The sequence below is a fragment of the Meles meles genome, chromosome 8 (genome assembly GCF_922984935.1).
Source record: "Meles meles chromosome 8, mMelMel3.1 paternal haplotype, whole genome shotgun sequence".
Lineage (NCBI taxonomy): Eukaryota > Metazoa > Chordata > Mammalia > Carnivora > Mustelidae > Meles > Meles meles.
In genome coordinates this window covers 18,042,586-18,069,712 of record NC_060073.1, presented here as the reverse complement: position 1 = coordinate 18,069,712, position 27,127 = coordinate 18,042,586, and the positions used below count along the sequence as shown (strand labels likewise).

General features: G+C 36.0%; 2 protein-coding genes and 2 pseudogenes across 2 annotated transcripts; all 4 read left to right on the top strand.

Annotated features, from left to right (window-relative positions):
* Window positions 1-876: 876 nt before the first annotated feature.
* On the top strand, window positions 877-1,806 carry LOC123949399 (olfactory receptor 4A47). Its single transcript, XM_046016826.1, has one exon. The coding sequence runs from the start codon at window positions 877-879 to the stop codon at window positions 1,804-1,806; it is 930 nt and encodes a 309-aa protein (XP_045872782.1).
* A 12,973-nt stretch (window positions 1,807-14,779) lies between these two features.
* On the top strand, window positions 14,780-15,709 carry LOC123949358 (olfactory receptor 4A47-like). Its single transcript, XM_046016771.1, has one exon. The coding sequence runs from the start codon at window positions 14,780-14,782 to the stop codon at window positions 15,707-15,709; it is 930 nt and encodes a 309-aa protein (XP_045872727.1).
* Window positions 15,710-15,827: 118 nt separating this feature from the next.
* Window positions 15,828-17,854, top strand: LOC123948652 (annotated as a pseudogene).
* Window positions 17,855-25,044: 7,190 nt separating this feature from the next.
* Window positions 25,045-25,972, top strand: LOC123949278 (annotated as a pseudogene).
* The last annotated feature ends 1,155 nt before the right edge of the window (window positions 25,973-27,127 follow it).

The window sequence follows — 27,127 nt, the reverse complement described above, 5'->3', positions numbered from 1 at the left end:
TTTATTTTTTTATTTTTTTATTTGTTTATTTACAGCATAACAGTGTTCATTGTTTTGACACCACACCCAGTGCTCCATGCAATATGTGCCCTCCCTATTACCCACCACCTGGTTCCTCAACCTCCCCCCCCCCCGCCCCTTCAAAACCCTCTGGTTGTTTTCAGAGTCCATAGTCTCTCATCTTAATAAATAATTAATTGATACCTATTTGGAAATGTCAGTTAGGTAATTGTATACAGAGAGCCATTCATAAATTGTTCTCCCAATTTAAATATGTAAGTTACCTTAAGTGATTTTTCACTTAGGAATTACATTTTATGTATGACTTTTTACATGGTGCATCTTTCATGGACTTTCCTTTCCATCCTCTCTTGTTCTCTCATGCCTCCTTCAAAAGTCAGCTAAAGCACTGGGTGTTATGTAGACAATGAATCTTGGAACACTACACCAAAAACTAATGATACACTATATGGTGGCTAACATAATACAATTAAAAAAGAAAGGAAAAAAAATAAACTCAGGTCAAGTACTGCTTTCTCTGGAAGGCTTCCCAGATCCGATGTTGATTTATGTGTTCTGGCACAGGGAACCCTTAGTCTACATGAATGTACTTACAGTGACTCTTGCTAAACTGGTATGTAATGATCTGTCCCCTATATAGGAAATCACCGAGTGGAAGAAACTATGTTGTGTTCAACTGGGTGATATCAGTTATGACAGGTTTGACATATATAGATTTTCCATGTGCATTGTTTATTGAATAAATAAAAATTAAGTTTATAATGTATTAAATGACTTTTCCCTTTTTCTTTTTTCAAGGTAAGCTGTTTCTAATAACTTAAATCAGCACCTATAAGGAATAGAGAGAGCCAAGGAATGGAACCAAAGAGCAATGTTACTGACTTTGTCCTTTTGGGCCTCACACAGAATCCAAAGGAGCAGAAAGTACTTTTTGTTATGTTCTTGCTCTTCTATATTTTGACCATGGTGGGCAACCTGCTCATTGTGGTGACTGTTTCTTTCAGTAAGACCCTGGGATCACCTATGTACTTTTTTCTTGCTAGCTTATCATTTATGGATGTCATTTATTCATCTTCTATTTCTCCTGAACTGATTTCAAGTTTGTTCTTTGGGGAAAATATCATATCCTTCCAATCTTGTATGACTCAGCTATTTACAGAGCACTTTTTTGGTGGCTCAGAGGTCTTTCTTCTGCTGGTGATGGCCTATGACCGCTATGTGGCCATCTGCAAGCCCTTGCATTATTTGGTGATCATGAGGCAGTGGGTGTGTGTTGTGCTGCTGGTAGTGTCCTGGGTGGGAGGTTTTCTGCATTCAGTAATTCAGGTTAGCACTATTTATGGACTCCCATTCTGTGGTCCCAATGTCATTGATCATTTTTTCTGTGACATGTACCCCTTATTGAAATTGGTCTGTACTGACACGTATGTCATTGGCCTCTTAGTTGCAGCCAATGGAGGACTGATCTGCAGTATTGTGTTTGTGCTCTTGCTCTTCTCTTATGGTGTCATCTTGCACTCTCTAAAGAACCTTAGTCCAGAAGGGAGGCGCAAAGCCCTCCAGACCTGTGGTTCCCACATCACTGTGGTGGTCTTCTTCTTTGTTCCATGTATTTTCATGTATGTAAGACCTGCTAAGACCTTCCCCATTGACAAATCATTGAGTGTGTTTTACACAGTCATAACCCCAATGCTGAACCCACTGATCTACACTCTGAGAAATTCTGAGATGACAAATGCTATGAAGAAGCTCTGGGGAAGAAATATCATGTCTTGTAGTAAATGATCACATCTTCCACCACGAAGAGAATCATTTGGCATTAGAGTTCATTTCCTTAGAATGCAGAGGTCTTTTTATATATGATTCTGACTCTCCTATATTCAGAGAATTTCTGATAATTATGATTAAAGAATGGACTAGATGATTGTACTATATATGTGCTGCCGAAGCGAGCACATAGATGATTGTACTATAATAAGCTTTCCTCCCTGCTAGAATATAAGGTCTATAATGTCTTCTGTATCACTTCACTTAGAATGGTGTAATGCCTTCATAGCAAGGAATCCATAAATAGATAATGCATCAGTGAGGAAATTTTTATAAGGTTGCACTAAATTTTTTATTAAGATTTTATTTATTTATTTGACAGAGATCACAAACAGGCAGAGAGGCAGGCAGAGAGAGAGAGGGGGAAGCAGGCTCTCTGCTTAGTAGAAAGCCCCATGTGGGGATTGATCCCAGGACCTTGGGATCATGATCTGAGCTAAAGGCAGAGGCTTTAACCCACTGAGCCACCCAGCGCACCAAGACTGCACTAAATTTTAATCAATTTATGCATTTATCTTTTACATTTTTTTTTCTGAGACTTGGTATTATTTTTAATTATATTCTTTTTTAAAAATTTTATTTATTTATTTGACAGAAAGAGGGAGATCACAAGTTGGCAGAGAGACAGGCAGAGAGAGAGGGGAAAGCAGGATCTCTGCTGAGCAGAGACCCCGATGTGGGGCTGGATCCCAGGACCCTGTGATCATGACCTGAGCTGAAGGCAGAGGCTTAACCCACTGAGTCACCCAAGCGCCCTTTTAATATATTCTTGTCATTTAGTCATTTTATTATACTATTTAAAATATTCAGCCATGGATGGAATGTCCTCCTTGTTAAATTTCAATTACCTTATATAAGAAAAGTTGAAGTGTAACAGCTAATAATAGCAAAAATGAGAATCTTACAAAATAAGATAAGGTGTAGCATAAATTTCTTATTTCTCAGCATGGTCTCTAGTCCTCTTCCCCAGGGAAGTCACTTCATTGGTTTCTTAAAATTTGTCAGGTAATAATATTTACAAATGCCTGTACATTTAATTATATGTATGTGTAATTTTTTCTGTGATGTAAATGTTTACTTTTACTATGCAACATCTTTAAACATATTTCTTTATTAGTTATTTAAGTTCAATTAATTAACATATAGTATGTAATTAGTTTCAGATGGAGAGTTCAGTTATTCATCAATTGCATATGCCCTGCTTATTGCCCATGGAACATCTTCTTTAAAATACACTTTTAATTTTAGGATTTTTAATATATTTTTATTTTTGTTTTTAATTGAAATATACTTGACATGCTGTCTTAGGTTCAAGTAACATAGTGCTCTAACAATTATACAGATGACACAATGCTCACCATGATAAGCATAGTCACCATCTGTCACCATACAAAGGTATTGGGACAGTATTTACTATATTTCCTATGCTGCACTATACCTTTTGGCTTGAATATTTTATAACTGGAAGTTTGTACCTCTTAATCACCTTCACCTATTTTGCAATCCCCTCAGCCCCTTCCAATCATCAGTTTGTTCTCTGTATTTGAATCTGTTTTTGTTTCTATTTTTTTTTTTTTAGATTTTTTGTAGAAGTGAAATCATTTGCAACATTGAAGACATTCCATACCATTCTATAGAGATCTAACTCCTAGTTTTTCTTGTACAAGGTAATACTGCCTTGCAAATATATACTGAAATTAATGTATGCATTTCTCTTTGGATAGTTCCTAACCTTTCAGTATGACAAACAATTTTGCAATACATAGATGTTTTTGAATATGTGCAAAGATGAGTTCCTAGGAGTAGAGTTGTTGCTATATGTATTTGAGTCAATCAATGGTCAGATAGTTAAATCTCATTATTCACAGCTATTGCCAAACTGCCATCCTTGAGGTGGTACTTAGAGCTACACCACTGCATCCAAGAGGACTTCTATCCACCTTCTCAACAACGTGTACCTATAAATACTTAAGGCATAGAACAATCTGATTAGAATTATTTTATTTCATTTTTATACTTCAATCAAAATCCTTTTCTTCAAAATCCTTTTCCTATAATTGAGTTTGAACAATCTGATTAAAATTATTTTATTTCATTTTTATATCCTTTTTTTCAAAAGCCTTCTTGTGTAATTGAGTTTGAGCACCTTGTCATATATTTAGCATGATTTGTATTTTTTTTTCCTGTGGATCATCTATTAAAGTTTATTTCATTCAATTGTTGACCTTTCCCATGCTGATTTTGTGTCATTTGTGTACTAAAGAAATGATCCTTTGTACTGTTGTATATATAATTATTATTTTTCTGACGTGATATCTTTAACTTTTTTATACTAGGTATATGTGGTATTTTTAACTTTTGTATACTAATTTTTTTATTATGTTCAGTTAGCCAACATGTAGTACATTATTAGTTTTTGATAATAGTGTTCAGTGATTCATGAGTTTTGTATAACACTAGTGCTCATCACAACATATGCCCATCACCAGGCTACCTCATCCTTCCCACCCACCCCTGCCCTTCTGTAACCCTCAGTTTGTTCCCCAGATTCCAGAGTATAAATTTTGTCTTGGGTTTTACATTTAATGTTTTTTTGCTTTGTATCTTGCTTAAAAAGACTTTCCTTACTTCATTCATGCCAAAATATTCTTCAGCTATTTCTAGCACTTAATTTTTAAGTACTTCTTTTGGTCTTATATTAAAATTGTTGATTCATTGGGAATTTATTTTGATATAGGGTTTAACTGGGAATTGAGTTTTTTGTTTTTATAAATTTTAGTTGTTTTTTTAAGAATTGTATAATTATCTTTTTACTGTTGACCTGAAATCCTAACTATTATGTTCTAATGTCCCATTGGTATTTGGATCCAATTTAGGACTATTCTGTTTTATTGATGTCTTTACTCAAGTCCCAATTGAGATAAAATATATGTTTCATATATATAACACATATTGATATGTGATGAGTCCAGTGGTTTCTCATTTCTGTTCTTTTCCAGATTTATAACTAGTCTTGCATATTTATGTGTCAAATTCAAGTTTAAAATAATAAGTTTATATGTAAACAAGATAAATGTTTAACATTAAAAAAGTTGATCAGTTAAAATAAGTTGAACATGGTTTAGTTACAAAACAAAGGCAGTTATTATGTTCAGGATGGTTCAGTTTAAGATTAATTGAGGACGATTTTATAGCTTTCCAGTACTGAGAAGTGTTATCCGTCATCAGGTCTTTTTATTCAAAAAGTCATCTTTCATGACCTTGAGTACTGCTTCCCTTTCCTTCCTGTGTGAGTTATGCCTTCTAGATATTGCCTGTTTTTCATCCACGACCCTGAAATGCTGTTTGGTACTTTTGCTATAAGAAAAACTATCTCTTTCAGGAAGTGTGTGACTGAAGTCTTTGCTGACTATCCATGTGGCCTTCTGCAAACACCTGTACTATGTAATCATTACAAGTGACAGGGATAGGGCTTCTTCTTTCAGGTGACATGTACTAGAGGCTTTGTCCTTGCAACCATTCAGGTCTTCCTCACAGTGTGGCTGCCTGTGTGCGGCTCCACTGTCATACACCATTCATGCATGATGTAAACCCTTGGTTGAAACTCATCTGCATGGACACTCATACCCTTGGTCTCTTTGTTGCTGTCAACAGTGGGTTCATCTGCCTATGAAAATTTTCCTCTTGATGGTCTCCTAGGTGGTCATCGTATGCTCATAGCAGACCTATAGCTTGGAGTGGAGACACAAAACCATGTCCTCCTGTGTCTCTCATATCACTGTGGTGGTCTTAGTATTGTGACCTGAATATTTATATATTTCCACCTGGTCACCACCTTCTCCACTGATAAAGCTGTGGCTGTGTTGTATAGCATGGTAACTCCTTTGTTAGACTTAAACCTGCAGACTCAGAAATTTGGAGGTGAAAAATGTCATGAGGAAGTTCTAGGGTAAAAATGGTAAGTTTAAGAGTAATCCATAACTTTATAAGATAAATTTGTGGAACTTAAATGGAACAGAGAAAAGGTAATTTCTATGTTACAGAGGCACATGAACACTATTTGTCCAAAGTGTATTTATTTTAGCATATAGACACTGGGAGGAAGGGTCAGGGACAAATTATTTATCATTGTAAAAATACCCTATTTTAGATATACGTATTGTCAAATTGACTGTTAAAGTTCAATATACTGAGAGAATTAGATTTCTCATAAAAATTCAGATTGTCAGAAAACAACTCTGGAGATTTTAATTTACCATTTTTGTTATTGGAGGACATATGTACTTTTAGAAAAATTACTCAGGTTTCTCTGAATCCAATAATCTTTGCATATACTCTAGCTATTATGCTATCATTTATGTTCGCAACATGAACCTATCAGTGAAATCAACTTAGTTCTTTTTTTCTGGTACTCTAAATTTTTTTCCTATTTTTTAATGTATTTTTGAAATTCCAGTATAATTAACATTTAGTGTCATATTAGTTTCAGGTGTACAGTGTAGTGGTTCAACAATTCTATGCAATACTCAGTGATCATCAAAATAAGTGTACTCTGGGGGCGCCTGGGTGGTTCAGTGTGTTAAAGCCTCTGCCTTCAGCTCAGGTCATGATCCCAGGATCCTGGGTTCGAGCCCCGCATCGGGCTCTCTGCTTGGCAGGGAGCTTGCTTCCTCCTCTCTCTCTGTCTGCCTCTCTGCCTGCTTGTGATCTCTGTCTGTCAAATAAATAAATAAAATCTTTAAAAAAAAAATAAGTGTACTCTGGACCTCCTTCATCAATTTCACCAATCACCCACCCGTCTCCTCTTTGGTAACCACCAGTTCTCTATATTTAAGAGTCTGTTTTGTTTATTTCTTTTTTCCACATTGCTCATTCATTTTCTTTCATAAATTCCACATTAGTGAAATCGTGTGGTACTTGTCTTTCTCTGATTGACTTATTTCACTTAGCATTATAACCTCTAGATCCAACAGTGTTGTTTCAAATGGCAAGATTTCATTGTTTTTTATGGCTGAATAATATTCCATTGTATATACATACCCCTTCTTTGTCCATTCATCAATCAATGGACACTTACATAATTTGGGTATTGTAAATAATGTTGCAAAACACCTAGGGGTGTATTTATCTTTCCAAGCTAGTGTTTTTGTTGGGGTACCTGGGTGGCTCTGTCAAGTTACCCATCTAACTTTGGCTCAGGTCATGATCCCAGGGTCCTGGGATCAAGCCTTGTATCGGGTTCCCCGGTCAGCAGGGAGCCTGCTTTTCCCCTTCTCCCAGCTCATGCTCTCTCTTGTTATCTCTCCCTCTCTCAAATAAATAAATGAATAAATAAATCTTCAAAAAATTGTGTTTTCATATTCTTTGGGTGAATACTCAGTAGTGGAAGTACTAGATCATATGAAAATTCTATTTTTAATTGTTTAAAGAGCCTCCATGCTATTTTGCACTGTGGCCGCACCAGTTTGCATTCTCACCAACAGTTCCCTTTTCTTCACATCCTTGCCAACACTTTTATTTTTGATTTTTATTTTATGTTTTGATTTTAGCCATTCTGACAGGTGTGAGGTGATATCTCACTGTATTTTTTTTATTTTTATTTATTTCTTATTTTTTATAAACATATAATGTATTTTTATCCCCAGGGGTACAGGTCTGTGAATCGCCAGGTTTACACACTTCACAGCACTCACCATAGCACATACCCTCCCCAATATCTATAACCCCCTCCCCCTCTCCAACCCCACCTCCCCCCAGCAACCCCCAGTTTGTTTTGTGAGATTAAGAGTCACTTATGGTTTGTCTCCCTCCCAATCCCATCTTGTTTCATTTATTCTTCTCCTATCCCCCTAACCCCCCATGTTGCATCTCCACGTCCTCACAGCCATCAAAAGAAATGAAATCTTGCCCTTTGCGACAATGTGGATGGAACTAGAGGTTATCATGCTTAGTGAAATAAGTCAATCAGAGAAAGACAACTATCTCACTGTATTTTTGATTTGGATTTCCCTGATGATGAGTGATGTTAATCATCTTCCCATGTATTTGTTGGCCATCTTTATGTCTTCTTTGGAGAAATATCTGCTCATGTCTTTTGCTTATTTTTGGTTGGAGTGTTTGTGGTTTTTTGGCATTAAGTTGTATAAGTTCTGTATGTATTTTGGATCCTAACCCATTATAAGCTATGTCATTTGCAAATATCTTTTCTCATTCCTAGGTTGTCTTTTAGTTTTGTTCATTATTTTCTTCACTGTGCAGATTTTCATTTGGATATAATACCAATAGTATAAGAAAAGCATAAGCTTTTCTTTCTCTTGCCCTCAGGATGGTGGAGTTTTACAATATAGGTGAAATTTGGTGGGGTGAGTTCTGGAGCTGACAGCCAAGAAAGAATTCTTGTGAATTCTCTGGTGCAAAAAGGTGGTTTTATTAAAGCATGTGGACCGGACCCATAAGGAGAAAAAGCTGCCCAGGGTTTGTGAGGTGTGACTGAGTATGTACTTGGGAGTTGGGGGAGGTAAGGAAAAATGTGGTTTCAAAGTATTTTTGTATGTTAAAGAAGACTCATAGGATACCAGAGGCGTTGTGAAATTAAATTTGTTTTTCCTTCTAGTAAGGCATTAACAGTAAAAGAGTTGGGAGCTTCCTGGAGGAACAAAAATTTCACTTCACCTGCTTCAAGTTTCTGTCAATGGGCTGCAGATTATAAGGACCTTTAATTGTATTTACATTCTTTTCTTGGAGCTGGGCCATTGATAGAAATGTTTTGTTCTTGTAAATTGCTAAGATTTTTGTAAACTTAGGGAGACTCATGTCTTGTAGGATTGTAATCTCTATAAATTAATTTGTTTTTCCTTTAGGGCAGCCAGGAATGCCTGAGGACTGTCACATATATCCCATGGAGGGGTGGGCTGTGGACTGTCAGCTTCTGCCTGTCCTCAGTGAGTCTTCTGCTACCTCATCAAGGAGACATATCTAGAAAAATGCAACTGTGGCTAATGCCAGAAACATTACTGCCATTACTCTGTTTTAAGGTTTTTATGTTTTCAGGTTTCACATTTAGGCCTTTAATCTATTTTGAGTCTATTTTTGTGTATAATGTAAGAAAGTGGTCCAGTTTCATTCTTTTGCATGTAGTTGCTGTCCTGTTTTCCCAGCACCATTTGTTGAAGAGACTATTTTTTCCTCACAACATATTCTTACCTCCTTTCTTATAGATTAACTTCCAATAATCATGAGTTTTTTCTGGGTTCTCTATTCTGTCTATTGAACTATGTGTCTATTTTTGTGCCGGTAACATACTGTTCTCATTGCTGCAGCTTTGTAGTATATCTTCATAGCTGGGATTGTGATACCTCCAGTTTTGTTCCTCTTTTTCAACACTGTTTTTGTAATCTGGATCTCTTGTGGTTCCAGGCACATTTTAGGTTACTTGGTCTAGTTCTGTGAAAATGATTTTGGTATTTTGATAGGGATTGCTTTAAACCTGTAGAGTTCATAGAGTTAGAATGGACATTTTAACAATATTTGTTCTTCCCATCCATAAGCATGAAATATCTTTCCATTTGTTTGCGTCATTTTGAATTTCTTTCATCAGTGTTTTATAGTGTACAGAAATTTTACCTCCTTGGTTAAGTTTATTCTTAGGCATTTTGTTACTTTTGGTGCAATTGTAAATGGACCTATTAATTTCTCTTTCTGCTACTTCATTATTTGTGTAAAGAATGCAACAGATTACTGCATATTGATTTTGTATCTTGTGACTTTAGTGAATTCATTTATTCTAATGGACATCGTTGTCTTGTTCATGATCTTAGGGGAAAAGCTCTCAGTTTTTCACTATTGAGTATGATGTTTGCTGTGGGTTTTTCAAATATGGCCTTTATTATGTTAGGGTATGTACCCTTTAAACCTACTTTGTTGAAGGTTTTTGTCATGATGTTGCACTTTGTCAAATGCTTTGTATGCATCTACTGAAAGGATGATGTGGTTTTTATCGTGTTCTCTCTGATTTATTGTGTTGATAGATTTATGAATACTGGACCACTCTTGCAACACAGGGATAAATCCCACTTGATCATGGTGAAATTTTTTTATAATTATTTAATTATTATTGGATTAGGATTGCTAATATTTTGTTGAGGAGTTGCTCATCTATATTTATCAGAGATGTTGACCTGTATATTTCTCTCTCTCTCACTCTCTCTCTTTTTTTTGTAGTATCTTTATCTGTTTTTGGTATCAGGGTAATACTGGCCTCACCAAATGAATTTGGAAGCTCTCCTTCCTCTACTTCTTCTTCTTCTTTTGAATAGTTTGAGAGGAATAAGCATTAACTTTTCTTTAAATGTTTGGTACAATTCACCTATAAAGTCATCTGGTTCTGGACTTTTGTCTGTTGGGCTTTTTGACTACTGATTCAATTTCATTGATTGATATTTGTTCAAATTTTCTATTTCTTCCTGACTCAATTTAGTAGTTTTTTTTTCTCTAGGAATTTACCCATTTCTCTATGTGTCAAATTTATTTTCATACAGTTTTTCATAATATTCTCTTATAATCCTTTGTATTTCTGTCATGTTGGTTGTTATTGATCTTTAATTTGTGATTTTGAGTTCTCTTTTTTTTGATAAAAAAGCTAAGGCTTTATCAATTTTGTTATCTTTAAAGAATCAGGTCTTCCTTGCAATGGTGTCTTTTATTTTATTTGCCTAGGCCTCAGGGAGAGGGAATGGCAATTAGTTTTTAATGGGTGTCTGGTTTCAGTTTGGGAAAATGAAAAAGTACCAGAAACACATGTTGGTGATGCTATTATAACATAGTGAAGTAACTTAATGCCCCTGAACTATGAACGTACAAATGGCTAAAACTGTACATTTGCCACATATATTTTACCACAATTTAAAAGCTAAACTTAAAAACTAAGATAACGTCCATAAGCAGTAAATTAAATATCTATAAAAAATCAGTCAAGTGATTCACAAAATGAAAGGATGTAACTTATGACACCATATACGTAAAACATGGCTGGTGAAGAGGAAAAACGTAGTGCTTCTAGAAGGGTTTCCAGCTTAAGCAACTATCAGCGTAATAGAGACGGTATAAGCATAAGATATTACATATAAACCTAATAGTAAACACAAAACTAAAACCAGTAATAAATATGGAAAAAATAAAGAGAAGGGAATCCACATATATCACTAAAGAAAGCCAACAAACCACGAGAGAAGAGAGCAAGAGAAGAAAGGAATAGAGAAGAACTATTAAAACAACCATAAAACAAGAAAAAAAATGACAGTAAGTACATCCTATCAGTAATCACTTTGAACATAAATGAACTAAATGCTCCAATCAAATGACATAGAATGAAAGAAGGAACAAGGGCACCTGGGTGGCTCAGTGGATTAAGCCGCTGCCTTCGGCTCGGGTCATGATTTCGGGGTCCCGGGATCAAGCCCCGCATGGGGCTCTCTGCTTGGCAGGGAGCCTGCTTCCCCCCTCTCTCTGCCTGCCTCTCTGCCTACTTGTGATCTCTGTCAAATAAATAAATAAATAAATCTTTAGGAAAAAAAAAAAAAGAACGAACAAAAAACGTAAGACCCATCTGTATACTGCCTACATGAGACTGATCTCAGACCTAAAGACACAGGCAGATTGAAAGTGAAGGGATAGAAAAACATTTACCATGCAAATGAAAGTGAAAAGAAAGCCAGGTAGCAATAATTGTATCAGAAAAAATTGACTTTAAAACAAAGACTGTTAACAGAAACAGAAAGAACACTATACCCTCAAACGGAATAATCCAACAAGAACACATAACAGTTGTCAGTATTTATGCACCAAACATGGGAGGATCCAAATGCATAAAGCAACTATTAACAAACATAAAGGAAGTAATAAATAATACAACAATTAATACAACAATTATAGTTGGGGACTTTAACACCACAATCACACCAATAGACAGATCATCCAAAGAGAAAGTCAACAAGTAAACAGTGGCTTTGAATGACACATTGGACCAGATGGATCTAACAGACATATTCAGAACATTCCATCCTAAAACAGCAGAATATACATTCTTTTCAAGTTCACATGGAACATTCTCCAGATGAGATTGCTTGTTAGGCCACAAAACAAGTCTCAACAAATTAAAAAAGACTGAAATCATACTATGCATCTTTTCTGACCACAATGCTGTGAAACTAGAAATCAACCACAAAAAAAAAAGAAAGAAAAAAACCTGGAATGAACACAAATATATGGAGGTTAAATAACATGCTACTAAACAATAAAGGAGTTAAGCAAGAAATCAAAGAGGAAATCAAAACATACATGGAGAAAAATGACAATGAAAATAGAACAATCCAAATTCTTTGTAAAGCAGCAAAAAGCTCCTCTAACAGGGAAATTTATACCAATATAGGCCTACATCAAGGAGCAAGAAATAATATAAATAATATATAAATATAAATAACATTTATATATATATTTATATAAATATTTATATTTATATATAATATATATTATATTTATATATAAATTATATATATATAAATTATATAAATTATATTATATTTATATATAAATATATATATAAATGTTATTTATATTTATATATTATTTATATTATTTCTTGCTCCTTGATGTAGGAGCAAGCATATATTTATATATAAATTTATATAAATATTTATATATAAATATATATATAAAATAACAATTGAATAACTATTATGTCTAAATCTGTGAATAAATATCTAGAACATGTAACCAAACTGCAAGGTAACATAAATTGACTATTAAATGAAAGGAAAGAAAAACTTGCTATGAGAAGTGGGGAAATAGATGATAAACTAATTTTCTCTAACACAACATGGCAGGGCTGAAATTTTATTTTTGATTGGTGGTAGTCTTACAATGGTTCTAAGGATATATATTTTTTTATGACCCTAACTATGTGATTTGACCAAATACCTTCTTCCTATAGATATTTTTAAAGTTTTTGTGGAAACTCCCAGCGAATTTAATTAAGCAAGAATTAGTCTTGGACACTTCCCAATTCTAGAACTTAATGAGGAGTTTGGTTAGAAGACATAAAATGTTCAGCGATCTTTGCTTGTGTTGGGAAGAAAATGCTGTGCTCCTAACAACTGATAAATATTTTTAGGAGGGTTCTGTTAGGCTTACAGCATTACCTAAAGAAAAGCACAAGAATGTCTCATAAAATATCAAGTCAGCTAATCTGAGCAAACCGACAGGACAGAATGAAGTTGACTAAAGAGTTGAATGATATTTTCTATTTAGACATTAGTAGGAAAGAAGTTACTTGAGAAAAGACTCCCTTGGGAATGTCTGGTTGCTATCTTCTTACATAAGGATAGGAATTCCTTGTCTTTTTGATAACGTCTACTAATTTGCTAAATTTTTGATTTCTGTGTGGACCCTGGACGTCCTAGGAAGTAATTTACAGTACAAATAAAACCAACCTTCTGAATAACCAGAAGACTCCACAGAGAGAACGGACAGGCAGTTGAGTGAAATAAAATACGTCCTGAAGTAATAATGCAGCTTTTTACCCTCTCTTGTCAGACTGAATGATAGAAGAATTCCAGGTTCCTGTGAATGAGTAAAAAGTGTTCCTTCAGATTGTGGATGTATTTTCCTAAGGTAAGAATAACAATAACAGTAAATAGTGGAAACCAGGCTTTGCAATTGTGTGAGTATCTCTATTATGTAAAAGATTACTTTAGATAAAGCAAACTTGGATTGCAATTCTAGCTTTATCACTTAAAAATGAATGACTTTGGAAAAATTAACTAGATGTTCTGAGCCTTGTTTTTCAACTATGAAATGAGGATTATATAGTCCTTGTTACTGTAATAGAAATGTGATTCCTTAAATTGTGAGCCTGTGAATGGAATCCCCTATAGTTGTTGTGAGCAGTGGCATTATCAGGTCAGAATCAGATTTAAAAAGGATCATTTGGACTATATCAGGGCCACAAACTGATAGAAGCCAGAACGAAAGGGGAGGGGTGTTGTGGGAGGCTAGTGCAGTGGACCAGAAGTGGTGCGGGCAGGGGAATGATCAAGTTAGTGATCTATTTTAGAGGCGGTTAATAAGATTTATTAAAGATATCAGTAAACTATACAAGAGCAAGAATGGCATGAAGGACATGGTGATATTTCTTGTCTGAGCAATGATATGGAAGGTGGTACTATTTAATTAGATGGGAAACCTGTTTCTTAATGAAAATTAAAAATTTAGTTTCAAAAGTACTGAATTAATATCCAATTGGAAAAGTCCAGATTTGGAGATGATATATATATGAAGTTTAAAAATTAAGGGAGAGGCACAACACTGGAGTGTTTTCCCATTTATTGGTCAGGAAAAGAGGGCATATCCAACCAAAGATCCTATGAAAGAAGTCTCAGGGAAGATGCAATCCAGGGCTGCAAACTTCCATTCCTAGTTTGATCCACTCACTTCAAATATGTCAATTACCTTAAAGGGGCCTCAAGTATTTAGTTTTATGATTTTATAAACTGTGTACCTTTGCATGGAATTCCCTTGCCTTCTTTTCTTGCCTTTCAGTTTTCCTTTGCAACTCAGTTAAAGCATTGTTTCCTCTGGGAAGCCTTCTCTGACTACTGTTTGCTTGTGACCTTCACTCTGTGCAGCTATTTTTATAGTATCACTTATTACATTGGTGATTATTACGTACGCGATCACTGAGTGTTGGAAACCATGACTTATTCAACTTGGAAATCACAATGTCTGTGACACATGTGACATCAACAGGTACTCCTGCTACAATTTTTTCATTGAATGAGTCAAAAAAGAGCAATCTTATAATGCATTTAAAAATTTCCCCTTTCTTTTGTAGATCACTTGCTTCTAATATGAGATGTCAGTTCCTAATGCAGACTAGATGGCACCAAATAGCAATGTAACTTACTTTGTCCTCTTGGGCCTCACCCAGGATCCAAAGGAACAGAAGATCCTTTTTGTTATGTTCTTAGTCTTTTATATTTTGACTGTGGTAGGAAACCTGCTCATTGTGGTGACTGTAACTGTCAGTAAGTCCCTGGACTCACCTATGTACTTTTTTCTTGCTAGCTTATCATTTATGGATGTCATTTATTCATCTTCTATTTCTCCCAGATTGATTTCAGACTTGTTATTTGCAGAAAATACAATATCCTTCCATGGTTGTATGACTCAGCTATTAACAGAACATTTTTTTGGTGGCTCAGAGGTCTTTCTTCTGCTGGCAATGGCCTATGACCGTTACGTGGCCATCTGCAAGCCCTTGCATTACTTGGTGATCATGAGGCAGTGGGTGTGTGTTGTGCTACTGGTAGTGTCCTGGGTGGGAGGTTTTCTGCATTCAGTAATTCAAGTTACCACTGTTTATAGGCTCCCATTTTGTGGTCCCAATGTCATTGATCATTTTTTGTGTGACATGTATCCCTTATTGAAATTGGTCTGTACTGACACATATGTCATTAGCCTGTTAGTGGTGGCCAATGGAGGGATGATCTGCAGTATTGTGTTTGTGCTCTTGCTCATCTCTTATGGTGTCATCTTGCACTCTCTAAAGAACCTTAGTCCAGAAGGGAGGCTCAAAGCCCTCCGGACCTGTGGTTCCCACATCACTGTGGTGGTCTTCTTCTTTGTTCCATGTATTTTCATGTATGTAAGACCTGCTAAGACCTTCCCCATTGACAAATCATTGAGTGTGTTTTACACAGTCATAACCCCCATGCTGAACCCACTGATCTACACTCTGAGAAATTCTGAGATGACAAATGCTATGAAGAAGCTCTGGGGAAGAAATATTATATCTTTGAGTAGATAAATGTATTATTCACCATGAAGAGAATTATTTGACTTTAGGGTCTATATCTTTGGACTGTAGAAGTCCTCTTAAGTTTGATTTTGACTTTATTTGTAAGAATATAAGTAAATTATTATTAATGTATGAACCATTTCCCTTGCAGCTAGAATATAAGGTCCATAACACCTTGTCAATCTCTACTTAGAAATGTGCGATGCCTCTATAGCAAGGAATCCATATTAGGTAATGAATCACTGAGGACATATTTATATGATTACACTAATTTGTAGTTATTTAAAAATTTTTTAAAAACTTTTTCTCAGACAGTATTATTTTTTTTAAATTCTATCAGTTAAGTTTATCCTTTTTATATTATTTGAAATAATGCTATGCACAGTTTTCTTTATTAATTTTTGGTTGCTTTACATAAAATATTTAGATTAATACTTTTAGTTTACATAAGAAAAATTGAAGTATAATAGCCAAAAATAGATAAAAATAATAATATTGAAAGCCTTACAAAAAGAGATAATGTGTAGGATAAAGTTCTGTTTAACTCTCAGCATTGTTTCCAAATCTCTTCCCCAGAGGCAGTTGCTTGATCTGTATCTTTAAGCTCATTAGGTAATAATCTTTACAAATGGAAGTGTAAATTTAAATATCTATGTGTGAGTCTTTCTGTATGTATATAAATGCTTTCTTATTGAACTTTTTATCAATAAACTTTTAACTTTATAATAGCTTTGTTTATTGATTTTTTAAAAGATTTTATTTATTTATTTGACAGACAAAGATGACAAGTAGGCAGAGAGGCAGGCAGAGAGAGAAGGGGGAAGCGAGCTCCCTGCTGAGAGTGACCCTGATGCAGGGCTAGATCCCAGGACCCTGGGATCATGACCTGAGTGGAAGGCAGAGGCTTAACCCACTGAGCCACCCAGGCACCCCATTGATTTATGTTTAATTGAAATATAGTTGACATACAATATTACACTAGTTTCAGGTTTATACCATTGTGATTCAACAGTTACGTACATCATGATAGTGGGTGGGATTAGGGAGGGAGAGAGGTGTTGAGTAGTCCTTTGGAGAGCCCTCATTTTTCCAGATCCCTTAGCTTGGGCTCACTCTGTTCCCCGTGGCAGGATGCCTGGCCTCTGACTTGGCATTCTTGTATCCACAAGGGGTGGGAGTGGACGGGGTGGGCCAGGAGGGCTAGAGCCCTACTGGGTTAACCCTTTCACCTGGCTGACCATCTGTTACCCTCCTGGTGGGTCAGGAATTGAATCAGGGGTTGGGCCAGATGCGGAATTTTGGGGGATTCCCTTGTGCCTCCCTGCCATATGAGTTCTGCAGAAGGACAGCATACTGTGGCCATGAGGTTAAGGTGGAGTGGGTGCTCCAAGGTAGCCTGGAGACCTCTCAGGGGAGGGCAAGGTAGGAGCTCAGGTGGAGAGCCAGCTCCAAGGGTGCTTTCCCTGAGCAGAGGAAAAGCTGGAGCAAAACCTGCAGAGTCCCAGGACATCAAAGTTCTGCAGAAAGACCTGAAACCATCTGCCAAGCCCCTGAGGCAGAAGATCACTCTAGGATATACCCAGGCCCATTTGGGGCTCACCCTGAAGATTCTTTTGGGAAGGTGTTTCACCAAATAACCTTATCTGCCCCTTTGAGCCTCAGCACCTCAGTTTCTACAACACATGTAAGCTGTGGACCCTGATGCAGAAGTGGGTGGTAGAAGCTGACAACAACAAAAATCTGCAGGAGATGTACAAAGCAGGGACTCCTGTGCAGGTCGGAAGGAGCAAGTGAACAAGTCTGGAGCACCATATGAGGTAACCTGGAAAACATGTTCCTGTAGTGCCTGAAACCCACCCAGGTTCAGATCAGCCCCATTGCCCAGCAGCTGGGGCATGAGAAGAATGTGGTCTGAGTGTACTTCTGCAATGGTCATCAGTAGGGACTACTGGCCAAGATAGGATTTTGAGACTGCTGGGTCTCTTTTTTCAGGGGTACCGGTATCCTTTCTTTCAGCACCAGGGCCCAGCTAGGTACCCCAGGCTATGGGGCCCCCACTTTACTACCCTATACTCCTTGATTCCTTTCCCTGAGGGTGGAGCCTTTCCCTCAGGGTCTGTCACCACTCTGGGCTCTCCCATGCGTTCAAACTGAGGTGCTGGCCCTTCCCAGTAATTGGGGGGGGGCAGAGGAGAGGGGAGAGCTAGGGAACAAGTACCTGGGGTTTGTCTCAGGGCTTTCGGATCAAGTTCTTCATTCACTAAGAAAGGATTTGGGAACACAAAAGATGTGGGGGCAGGGATTTTGAGGGGACTAGTTGGAGGGAAGTCAAAGTTCAAAGATGCTCTTTTTTAAATCCCTGCATCATTCATCACTTTGTTCTTAAAAAAGCCTGGGACGCAATAAACCAAAAAGTACATTACAGAATGCTGATCATGAAAAGTGTAGTTTCCATCTGTTACCATCCGTTACCAGCCAAAGTCCCTACAATATTATTGATTATACCCCCTAGGCTGTGCTTTTCATTCTTGTGAGTTATTTATTTTATTGTACCTTTCAGCCCCTTCACCTGTTTCCCTGATCCCTCCACTCCCTTCCCCCTGGCAGCAGGCATTTGTTCTCTGTATTTAGAGTCTGTTTTTATTTTTGTTTGTTTTGGTGTGTTGATTAAATTCCACATAAAAGTGAAATCTTTTGCAACGTCTTGAAGATATGCCATACTAGTCCATATAGATCCATTCATTTTTCTTATACTCCATGTTACTCCCTTACAAATATATACTAAAATAAATATCTCCATTCCTGTTCATGTTATTACTTTTTTCAGTAATGAAGAATTTTATAATTGTGTGTTTGTGAATATGTGCAAGTATGAGTTCCTAGGAGAGGAATTGTTAGGAATGTATTTGAGTCAATGGTCAGATAGTTAAATGTTGAATTTCATAGTTATTGCAAACTGTTGTCCTTGAGATTGTACTAATAGCTACTCTGCTGCTCAGTCTGTGAAAGTATGTTTGTCCATATTCTCAACAACCACCCCCAGATACATACTCATGGTATAAAGCAACCAGAGAACTTGCAATCTTTCTCATATTATTGAGTTTGGGTATCTTTTCATGTGTTTAGTGAATCACCTTTTTTTTTAATCTGTTTTGTGTAATTGTTGATCTTTTCCATCCTGATATTAGAGTTCTTTCTTTTACTGAGGAAATGATCTCTTCTACTGTTGTATAAGTAATTGATATTTTTCTGTAATTGAACTTGTGATGTGTTTTAATACTTGTATACATTATAGAATGCTTTTGGCATGTAAGTAATGTCCTTATTAATTTAATACTAAGTTATTTTTGGCTTATATATCTTGCTTAAAAAGACTTTCCCCATTTCCTTCATACCAAAATATTCAACTGCTTTTTTAGATCTTAATTTTAAAGCATTGTTGTGCCTGTATAATTACATTAAAACTTTTGATCCATCTAGAATTTATTTTTATATAGGCATTAAAGAGGTATGGATTTTTTAGTTGGTTTTCTAAATTTCAGGGTTTTTAAAATAGTTTCATAATTTTCTTTTTGCCATTGACTTGAGGTCCTATTATATCTAAAACTCCATATACACTTGGATCCCATCTAAGATTTAATTCTGTTTCATTGATCTCTATTCATGTCCCAGTTGGTACACAATAAAATTGCTTTCATATGTAACACATTTTGTATATACCTCATTTTTTTTTTCAGATTTATGCCTATTCTTGTATATTTACTTTTCAAAGAGAAGTTTAAAATAAAAAATGATTTTACATTGAAATAAATTAGTTTAACATTAAAATAAATTGACAAATTAAAATACGTTTAAATAAAATAATTAAAAAATAAGTTTAAAATAGTTTAGATACAAAACAATTTTATTTTTAAAAAGATTCAATTTAAGAGATTAATTTAGGAAGAGTTTACAGCTTTCTAGTATTGAGAACTGCTATCCATGAGTAGATCTTTTCATCAGCAAGTTATCTTTCATGACCTTGAATACTGCTTCTGTTTCTGCCTGTGTGAGTTATGCCTTCTAGGTACCCGCTGTTCTCCATCCATGGCCCCTGAAATGTTGCTTTCTACTTTTGCTTTAAGAAAAACCATCTCTTTCAGGAAGTATGTGGCTGAAGTCTTTGCTGAGTATCCATGTGGCCATGTGCAAACCTCTGTACTATGAAATTGTCACAAGTGATAGGGATAAGGCTTCCTCTTTCAGTTGGTACGTGCTAGAAGCTTTGTCCTTGCAACCATTCAGGTTCTCTTTACAGTGTGGCTGTCTGTGTGTGGCTCCACTGTCATAGACCACTCATGCATGACATAAACCTTTGGCTTAAACTCATCTGCATGGACACTCATTCTCTTGGTCTCTTTTTTTGCTGTTAACAGTGGATTCAGACCCCAAATAGCCAAAGTAATGTTGAAAAAGAAAACCAAAACTGGAAGCATCACAATTCCAGACTTCAACCTGTATTTATCAAGACAGTTTGGTACCTGCATAAAAACAGACAAATAGATCAATGAAACAGAATAGAGAATCCAGAAATGGACCTCAATTCTATGGTCAACTAATCTTGGACAAAGCAGGGAAGTATGTCCAAGGGAAAAAAAAAAACAGTCCCTTCAACAAATGCTGCTGGGGAAATTTAGATGGCCACGTGCCGAAGAATGAAACTTTCTTATACCATACACAAAAATAAACTCAAAATGGATGAAAGACCTAAACGTGAGGCAGGAATCCATCAAAATCCTAGAGGGAAACATGGGCAGCAATGACCATTGCTCATCATCCTTGGCCTCTGATGCAGCAACTTCTTACTAGACACATCTCAAGAGGCAAAGGAAGCAAAAGCAAAAATGAACTATTAGGACTTCACCAAAAAACATCTGAAAGCAAAGGGAACAATTTAAAAGGCAAGCTTTGGAATGGGAAACGATATTTGTGTATGACATATTTGATAAAGAGTTAGTGTTGAAAATCTATAAAGAAGTTATTAAATTGAGCACCCAAAAATAATCCAGTCAAGAAATGGTGAGAAGACATCCAGATGGCTAACAGACATATAAAAAGATGCTCAACCTCCCTCATCATTAGGGAAATACAAATCAAAACAGTGATGAGAAACCACCTCACACCTTCAGAATGGCTAAAATGAACAACACAAGAAACAACAGGTGTTGGTGAGGATGGGAGAAAAGGAACCCTCTTACAGTGTTGGTGGAACACAAAGCGTTGCAGTCACTCTGGAAAACAGTATGAAGTTTCCTCAGAAACTTAAAATGGAACTATCTTATGATACAGCAATTGCACTACTAGGTATTTACCCAAAGGACACAAAAACCACTGACTTGAAGGGGCACATCCATCTTGATGTTTATAGCAGCATTATCAACAATAGCCAAATTATAGAATGAGCACAAATATTCATTGATTAATGAGTGGATAAAATAGATATGGTGTGGATACACACACACACACACACACACACACACAAAGTGAAATATTACTCAGCCACCAAAAAAGAATGAAATCTTGCCATTTGCAGTGAGGTGGTTGGATCTAGAGTGCATTATTCTAAAGGAAATAAGTCAGTCAGAGAAAGATAAATACCGTATGATTCCACTCATATGTGGATTTTAAGAAACAAAGCAGGTGAACATAGGGGAAGGGGAAAAGTAAGAGAGGGAGGTAAACCATAAAAGACTCTTAACTATAGAGACAAACTGAGAGTTGGGGAGGGGAGGAAGGTGGAGGATGGGTTAAATGGGTGATGAATATTAAGGTGGGCATTTCTTGTGATGAGCACTGTGTGTTATATGTAAGTTATGAATCACTAAATTCTACTCCTGAAACTAATACTACACTATATGTTAATTAACTAGAATTTAAATAAAAAAAAACTTAAAAAGGAAATAAAAGAAAAAAGAGATAAAAAGAAACTGATTTACATAAAGAAATAGAGTCCACAGGAGAAGAGGTAAATTAAGGCAAGATAAAATATTTTATTTATCTTAAAAATAAATTTAAACTTTGAAAGAAGTTTCAAAAATAATTTAAATTCTACATACTTTTGCCAGTAGAACAAGAAATTAGATGCTCTGTAAACATACTAAAAGGTAAAATAAAAATCATTTACAGAGCAAAATAAAAAAAACCCATCTTAACAAGTTGGATATAGAATGAATTTACCTCAACATATAAAGGCTATATATGACATATCTGTAGTTAACACCATACTAAACAGGGAAAGGTTGAAAGCTTTCCCAGTATAACTGGGCACAAGATGAGTGAGCCCACGCTCCCACCTCCTTTTCACATAGCAATGGGCTAAAAATCCCTGTGAAAACTTAGCCTTTTGTACATATAGGTCATGCCATCAGTGAAGTGAGAACAAATTACTTAGGATGTTTACTTAATTTTACTACCTATAACAGTGTTTCTAATCATAGCCACTATCTATCATTTGCATTGCAGCTTTAACCTTACCTTCGAAGGAAGGCCTTCCCTGATCAACTTCTCCATAGTAGAAATCTCCATGACTACCCTGTTCACTTATTATTAGCCTTGATGAAGGCTGTCTGATTCTATTATGAGAATATAAGGTCCATGCAGGAAGGACCTTTTGTATAATTTTTTCCTCTATTTCATTAATGGCTATGTCCTTACAGTATGTTTCCTGGCAGTAAATAGGAACTCCAAATTAAAGAAATTATTACTTTAACAAATAGTTATTATGCCGAAATCTGTGAGTAAATAAAATGTCTAACCACACTAAAATTGATTATTAAATAAAAGGATAGGAAAACTTGCTATGACAAGAGGAAATATACGATGAATTAATCTTTCCTAACACAAAATGGCTGGGATGAAATTTTGTTCTTGAATTGGTAGTAGTTTTACAATGGTTCTAAAGGTATGTTTTTTGTTTGTTTATTTTCATTACCTCTTTCTGATGCTAATCATGTGATTTGGCCTAATAGTATTTTTTTTAAAAGATTTTATTTATTTATTTGGCAGAGAGAGACATAGTGAGAGAGGGAACACAAGCAGAGAGAGTGGGAGAGGGAAGAGCAGGCTTCTCTCCCTGAGCAGGGAGCATGATGCCGCCTCCCCAGGACCCTGAGATCATGATCTGAGCCCAAGGCAGACACTTAACCTACTGAGCCACCCAGGCACCTGGCCTAACAGTATCTTTATAGAGATATTTTTTTTTTCCCATTTTATTTATTTTTTCAGCGTAACAGTATTCATTCTTTTTGCACAACACCCAGTGCTCCATGCAAAACGTGCCCTCCCTATTACCCACCACCTGTTCCCCCAACCTCCCACCCCTGACCCTTCAAAACCCTCAGGTTGCCCCAACCTCCCACCCCTGACCCTTCAAAACCCTCAGGTTGTTTTTAAAGTTTTTTTTTTTGTTTGTTTTGTTTTGTTTTGTTTGTGGAAATTTCCAGTGAATTTAATTAAGCAAGAATCAGTCTTGGACACTTTCCAGTTCAAGGATTTAATGAGGAATGTGGTTAGAAGGGATAAAATGCCCAGTGGTCTTTGATTGTGTTGGGAAGAAGATACTATGCTCTTAACAACTGATAGTCATTTTTTAGGAGGTTTCTGTTAAGCTTAACGCATTACCTAATGAAAAGCATAAGAATGTCTCTTAAAAATCTCAAATCAGCTAATCTGAGCATGCTAACAGGACAGAATAATGATGACTAAAGGGTTGAATGATACTTTCGTATTTAGAAATTAGTAGGGAAGAAATTACTTGAGAGAAATCTCCCTGGGAAATGACTAGCTATTCCTTTCTTATGTAAATATGGGGTGTACTTGTCTTTTTGAGAAATTATCCTAATGTACCAATATTTTGTTTTTCTTTTAGACCCTGGAATTCCTAGGAAGTTATCTACAATGTAAATAAAAACATCTTCTGAATATTCGGAAGGCTCCATGGAGGATATAGAGAGTCGAAGTATTATCCTCAAGTAATAATGCAGTTTTTTTGCCCTCTCTTGTCAAACTGGATGACAGAAAAATTCCAGGTCCCTGCGAATGAGTAAAATGTGTTCCTTCAGATTGTGGATATGCCCACACAAGGTAACACAAACAAAAAATAGCAGAGACCAGGCTTTGCAAGTGTATGACTTTTCTTTATTATGTAAATGTAGATTACTTTGAGATAAAGCAAACTTGGATTCTAATCCTAGTTTTATCACTAAAAAATGTGTGACACTGGAGAATTAATGGGGATTATAATTCCTTTACTTTAATACAAATGTGATTCATTAAGTTGTGAAGGACTGATTGGAATCCACTGTAGTATTGTGAGCAGTGGAGTGATACATCAGAATCAGATTTAAAAAGGACCATTTGGCTGCATCAGGACAACAAACTGTTGGAAGAATGCGAAGTGAGGGATGTGGCAGGATCCAGAGTGCAGTGAGAGAGAAGGGAGGGGGGAAGGAAAATGATTATGTTCGTGATATATTTTAAAGGGGGTTGAAAGGATTTGTTAAAGGTATCAGTATGTGATATGAGATCAAGAAATGCATGGAGGACACTGTGATATTTCTTGTCTAAGCAATGATGTGGAAAGTGGTACCATTTAGTGAGCTGAAAACTCCTATGTTTATCGTGGAAAATTAAAATTTAATTTCATAAGTCCTGGAATGATATCTAGTTGGAGATATCCATAGGTAGAGATGTTGTATATATGAAGTTCAAAAATGGAAGAGGCACAACACTGGTATGCTTTCCCATTTATTGGTCAGGAAGAGGAGACATATCCAACCAATGACCATAAGAAGGAAATCTCAGTGAGGGATTAGACAGTCGAAGGCAGTGATCTTCCATTCCTAGTTGATCCATTCACTTTGAATATGTCAGTTACCCTAAATGGGTCTCAAGTATTTCACTTTTGTAACTGTGCACCTTTGTGTGGAATTCCCTTGCCGTCTTTTGTTTTTCCTCTTTTCCTTTGAAACTCAGCTAAAGCGTTGCTGCTCTGGGAAGCCTTCCTTGACTGATGTTTGGTAATGTATTCCTACCCCTGATCTTTGCATTGTGTGACTATTTTTGTAATGGGACTTATTTAATTGGTGATTATTATGTATGCTATCATGGAGAGGAGGAAGCCGTGGCTTGTTCAACTGGAAATTATAACGTCCATTACACATTTGACAGAAACAGATATGCCTTCCGCATTCTTTTAGTTGAATGAGTCAATAGAAGATTAATCTTGTAATGCATTTAAAAGTGTTCCCCCTTGTTTTGTAGATCACTTCCTTCTAATAGGAGAAGTCAGCTCCTATGCAGACTAGATGGAACCAAGAAACAATGTAACTTACTTTGTCCTCTTGGGCTTCACCCAGTATCCAAAGGAACAGAAGGTCCTTTTTGTTATGTTCTTGCTCTTCTATATTTTTTCTGTGGTAGGAAACCTGCTTATTGTGGTGACTGTAAGTCTCAGTAAGACCTTGGGCTCACCTATGTATTTATTTCTTGCTAACATCATTTATGGATGTCATTTATTCATCTTCCGTTAGCCCCAGATTGATTTCAGAATTGTTGTCTGGAGAAAATACAATATCCTTCCATGCTTGTATGACTCAGCTATTTACAGGGCACCTTTTTGGTGCAACAGAAATCTTTCTTCTGCTGGCGATGGCCTATGACCGTTATGTGGCCATCTGCAAGCCCTTGCATTATTTGGTGATCATGAGGCAGTGGGTGTGTGTTGTGCTGCTGGTAGTGTCCTGGGTGGGAGGTTTTCTCCATTCAGTAATTCAGGTTAGCACTGTTTATGGGCTTCCATTCTGTGGTCCCAATATCATTGACCATTTTTCCTGTGACATGTACCCCTTATTGAAACTGGTGTGTACTGACACATATGTCATTGGCCTGTTAGTGGTGGCCAATGGAGGGATGATCTGCACTATTGTGTTTGCATTCTTACTCATCTCTTATGGTGTCATCTTGCACTCTCTAAATAACCTTAGTCCAGAAAGGAGACAGAAAGCCCTCCAGACCTGTGGTTCCCACATCACTGTGGTGGTTTTCTTCTTTGTTCCATGTATTTTCATGTATGCAAGACCTGTTAAGACCTTCCCCATTGACAAATCATTGAGTGTGTTTTACACAGTCATAACCCCAGTGCTGAACCCACTGGTCTACACGCTGAGAAATTCTGAGATGACAAATGCTATGAAGAAGCTCTGGAGAAGAAATATCATGTCTTTTAGTAGATAAGTGTATTATCCACCATGAAGAGAATTATTTTACATTGGATCCCATTTTCAGAATATGCAGAAGTCTTCTTAAAATGATTAAGACTCTTTTTGTTTCAAGTGAATTAAGTTAACTAAAGGATGAACAGGATGATTGTGCTATAATAACATTTCCCTTCTTGCTAGAATGTGGGGGCTATAGTGTCTTGTTGATCAGTTTATTTAGAAAGGTGTAATGCCTTTATCTCAAGGAGTTAGCAATGGGTAATGAATTAGTGAGGAAATTTTAATATGATTTCAATAATTTTTAATTAAGTTATGTTTTAAAATTTGTTTTCTAAGATGTGTATTATTTTCATTAGATTCTTTTCATTTAAGGTAATCTTTTTATTATACTCTTTATAATATTTAATGAAGTATGGACTGTCTTATATATTAAATTTCTGCTGCCTTTGATATAAAATAAGTGTTTTTATAAGAAAAATTGGAGTGTAATGGATAATAATAAGGAGTATAAGAGTAGATCTTACACAATTGGAAACAATGTTAAATAAATTACCTACTTCTCTCTCAAGTGTGGTCTCTTCCCCTCTTCCCCAGAGTTAGTCTTGGTCTGTTAAAGACTCATGAGGCAAAAACTTTGCAAATGCATTTCGATTTAAATATATATGTATGTAGTTTTTTCTCTGTGTATTTAAATGTTTGCCCTTATTATGCAACTTCTTTTGTAAACATAAACCTTTAAGTTGGCATAGTTTTGCTTGTTTCTAATTTTTAACTGAAGTATAGGTATCATACAACATTACAGTAGTTTTAGGAATATAGCATAATGAGTCAACAATCATGTACATTAAAAGATACTCATCGTGATAAGGGTAGTTTTGATGTGTTACCATACAAAGTTGCTATGTTGTTTGTGATTGTGTTTCCTATGCTGTCCTTTCATTCTTGTGACATATTTATTTAATCACTGAAACTTTGTGCCTTTCATTCCCCTCACCTATTTTTGCTATCCTTTCATCCCCCTCTGTTCTGGCAATGACCAGTTTGTTCTCTGTATGTATGAGTACATTTCTGGGTTTTATTTGTTTCACTGTTTGTTTGTTTTTTTTTTTTCAAGATTTATTTATTTGACAGATAGAGATTACAAGTAGGCAGAGAGGCAGGCAGAGAGAGA

What these genes read in the sequence shown, in the direction of transcription:
- LOC123949399 (XM_046016826.1), top strand. Translation starts at nt 877, where the DNA reads ATGGAACCAAAGAGCAATGTTACTGACTTTGTCCTTTTGGGCCTCACA.
- LOC123949358 (XM_046016771.1), top strand. Translation starts at nt 14,780, where the DNA reads ATGGCACCAAATAGCAATGTAACTTACTTTGTCCTCTTGGGCCTCACC.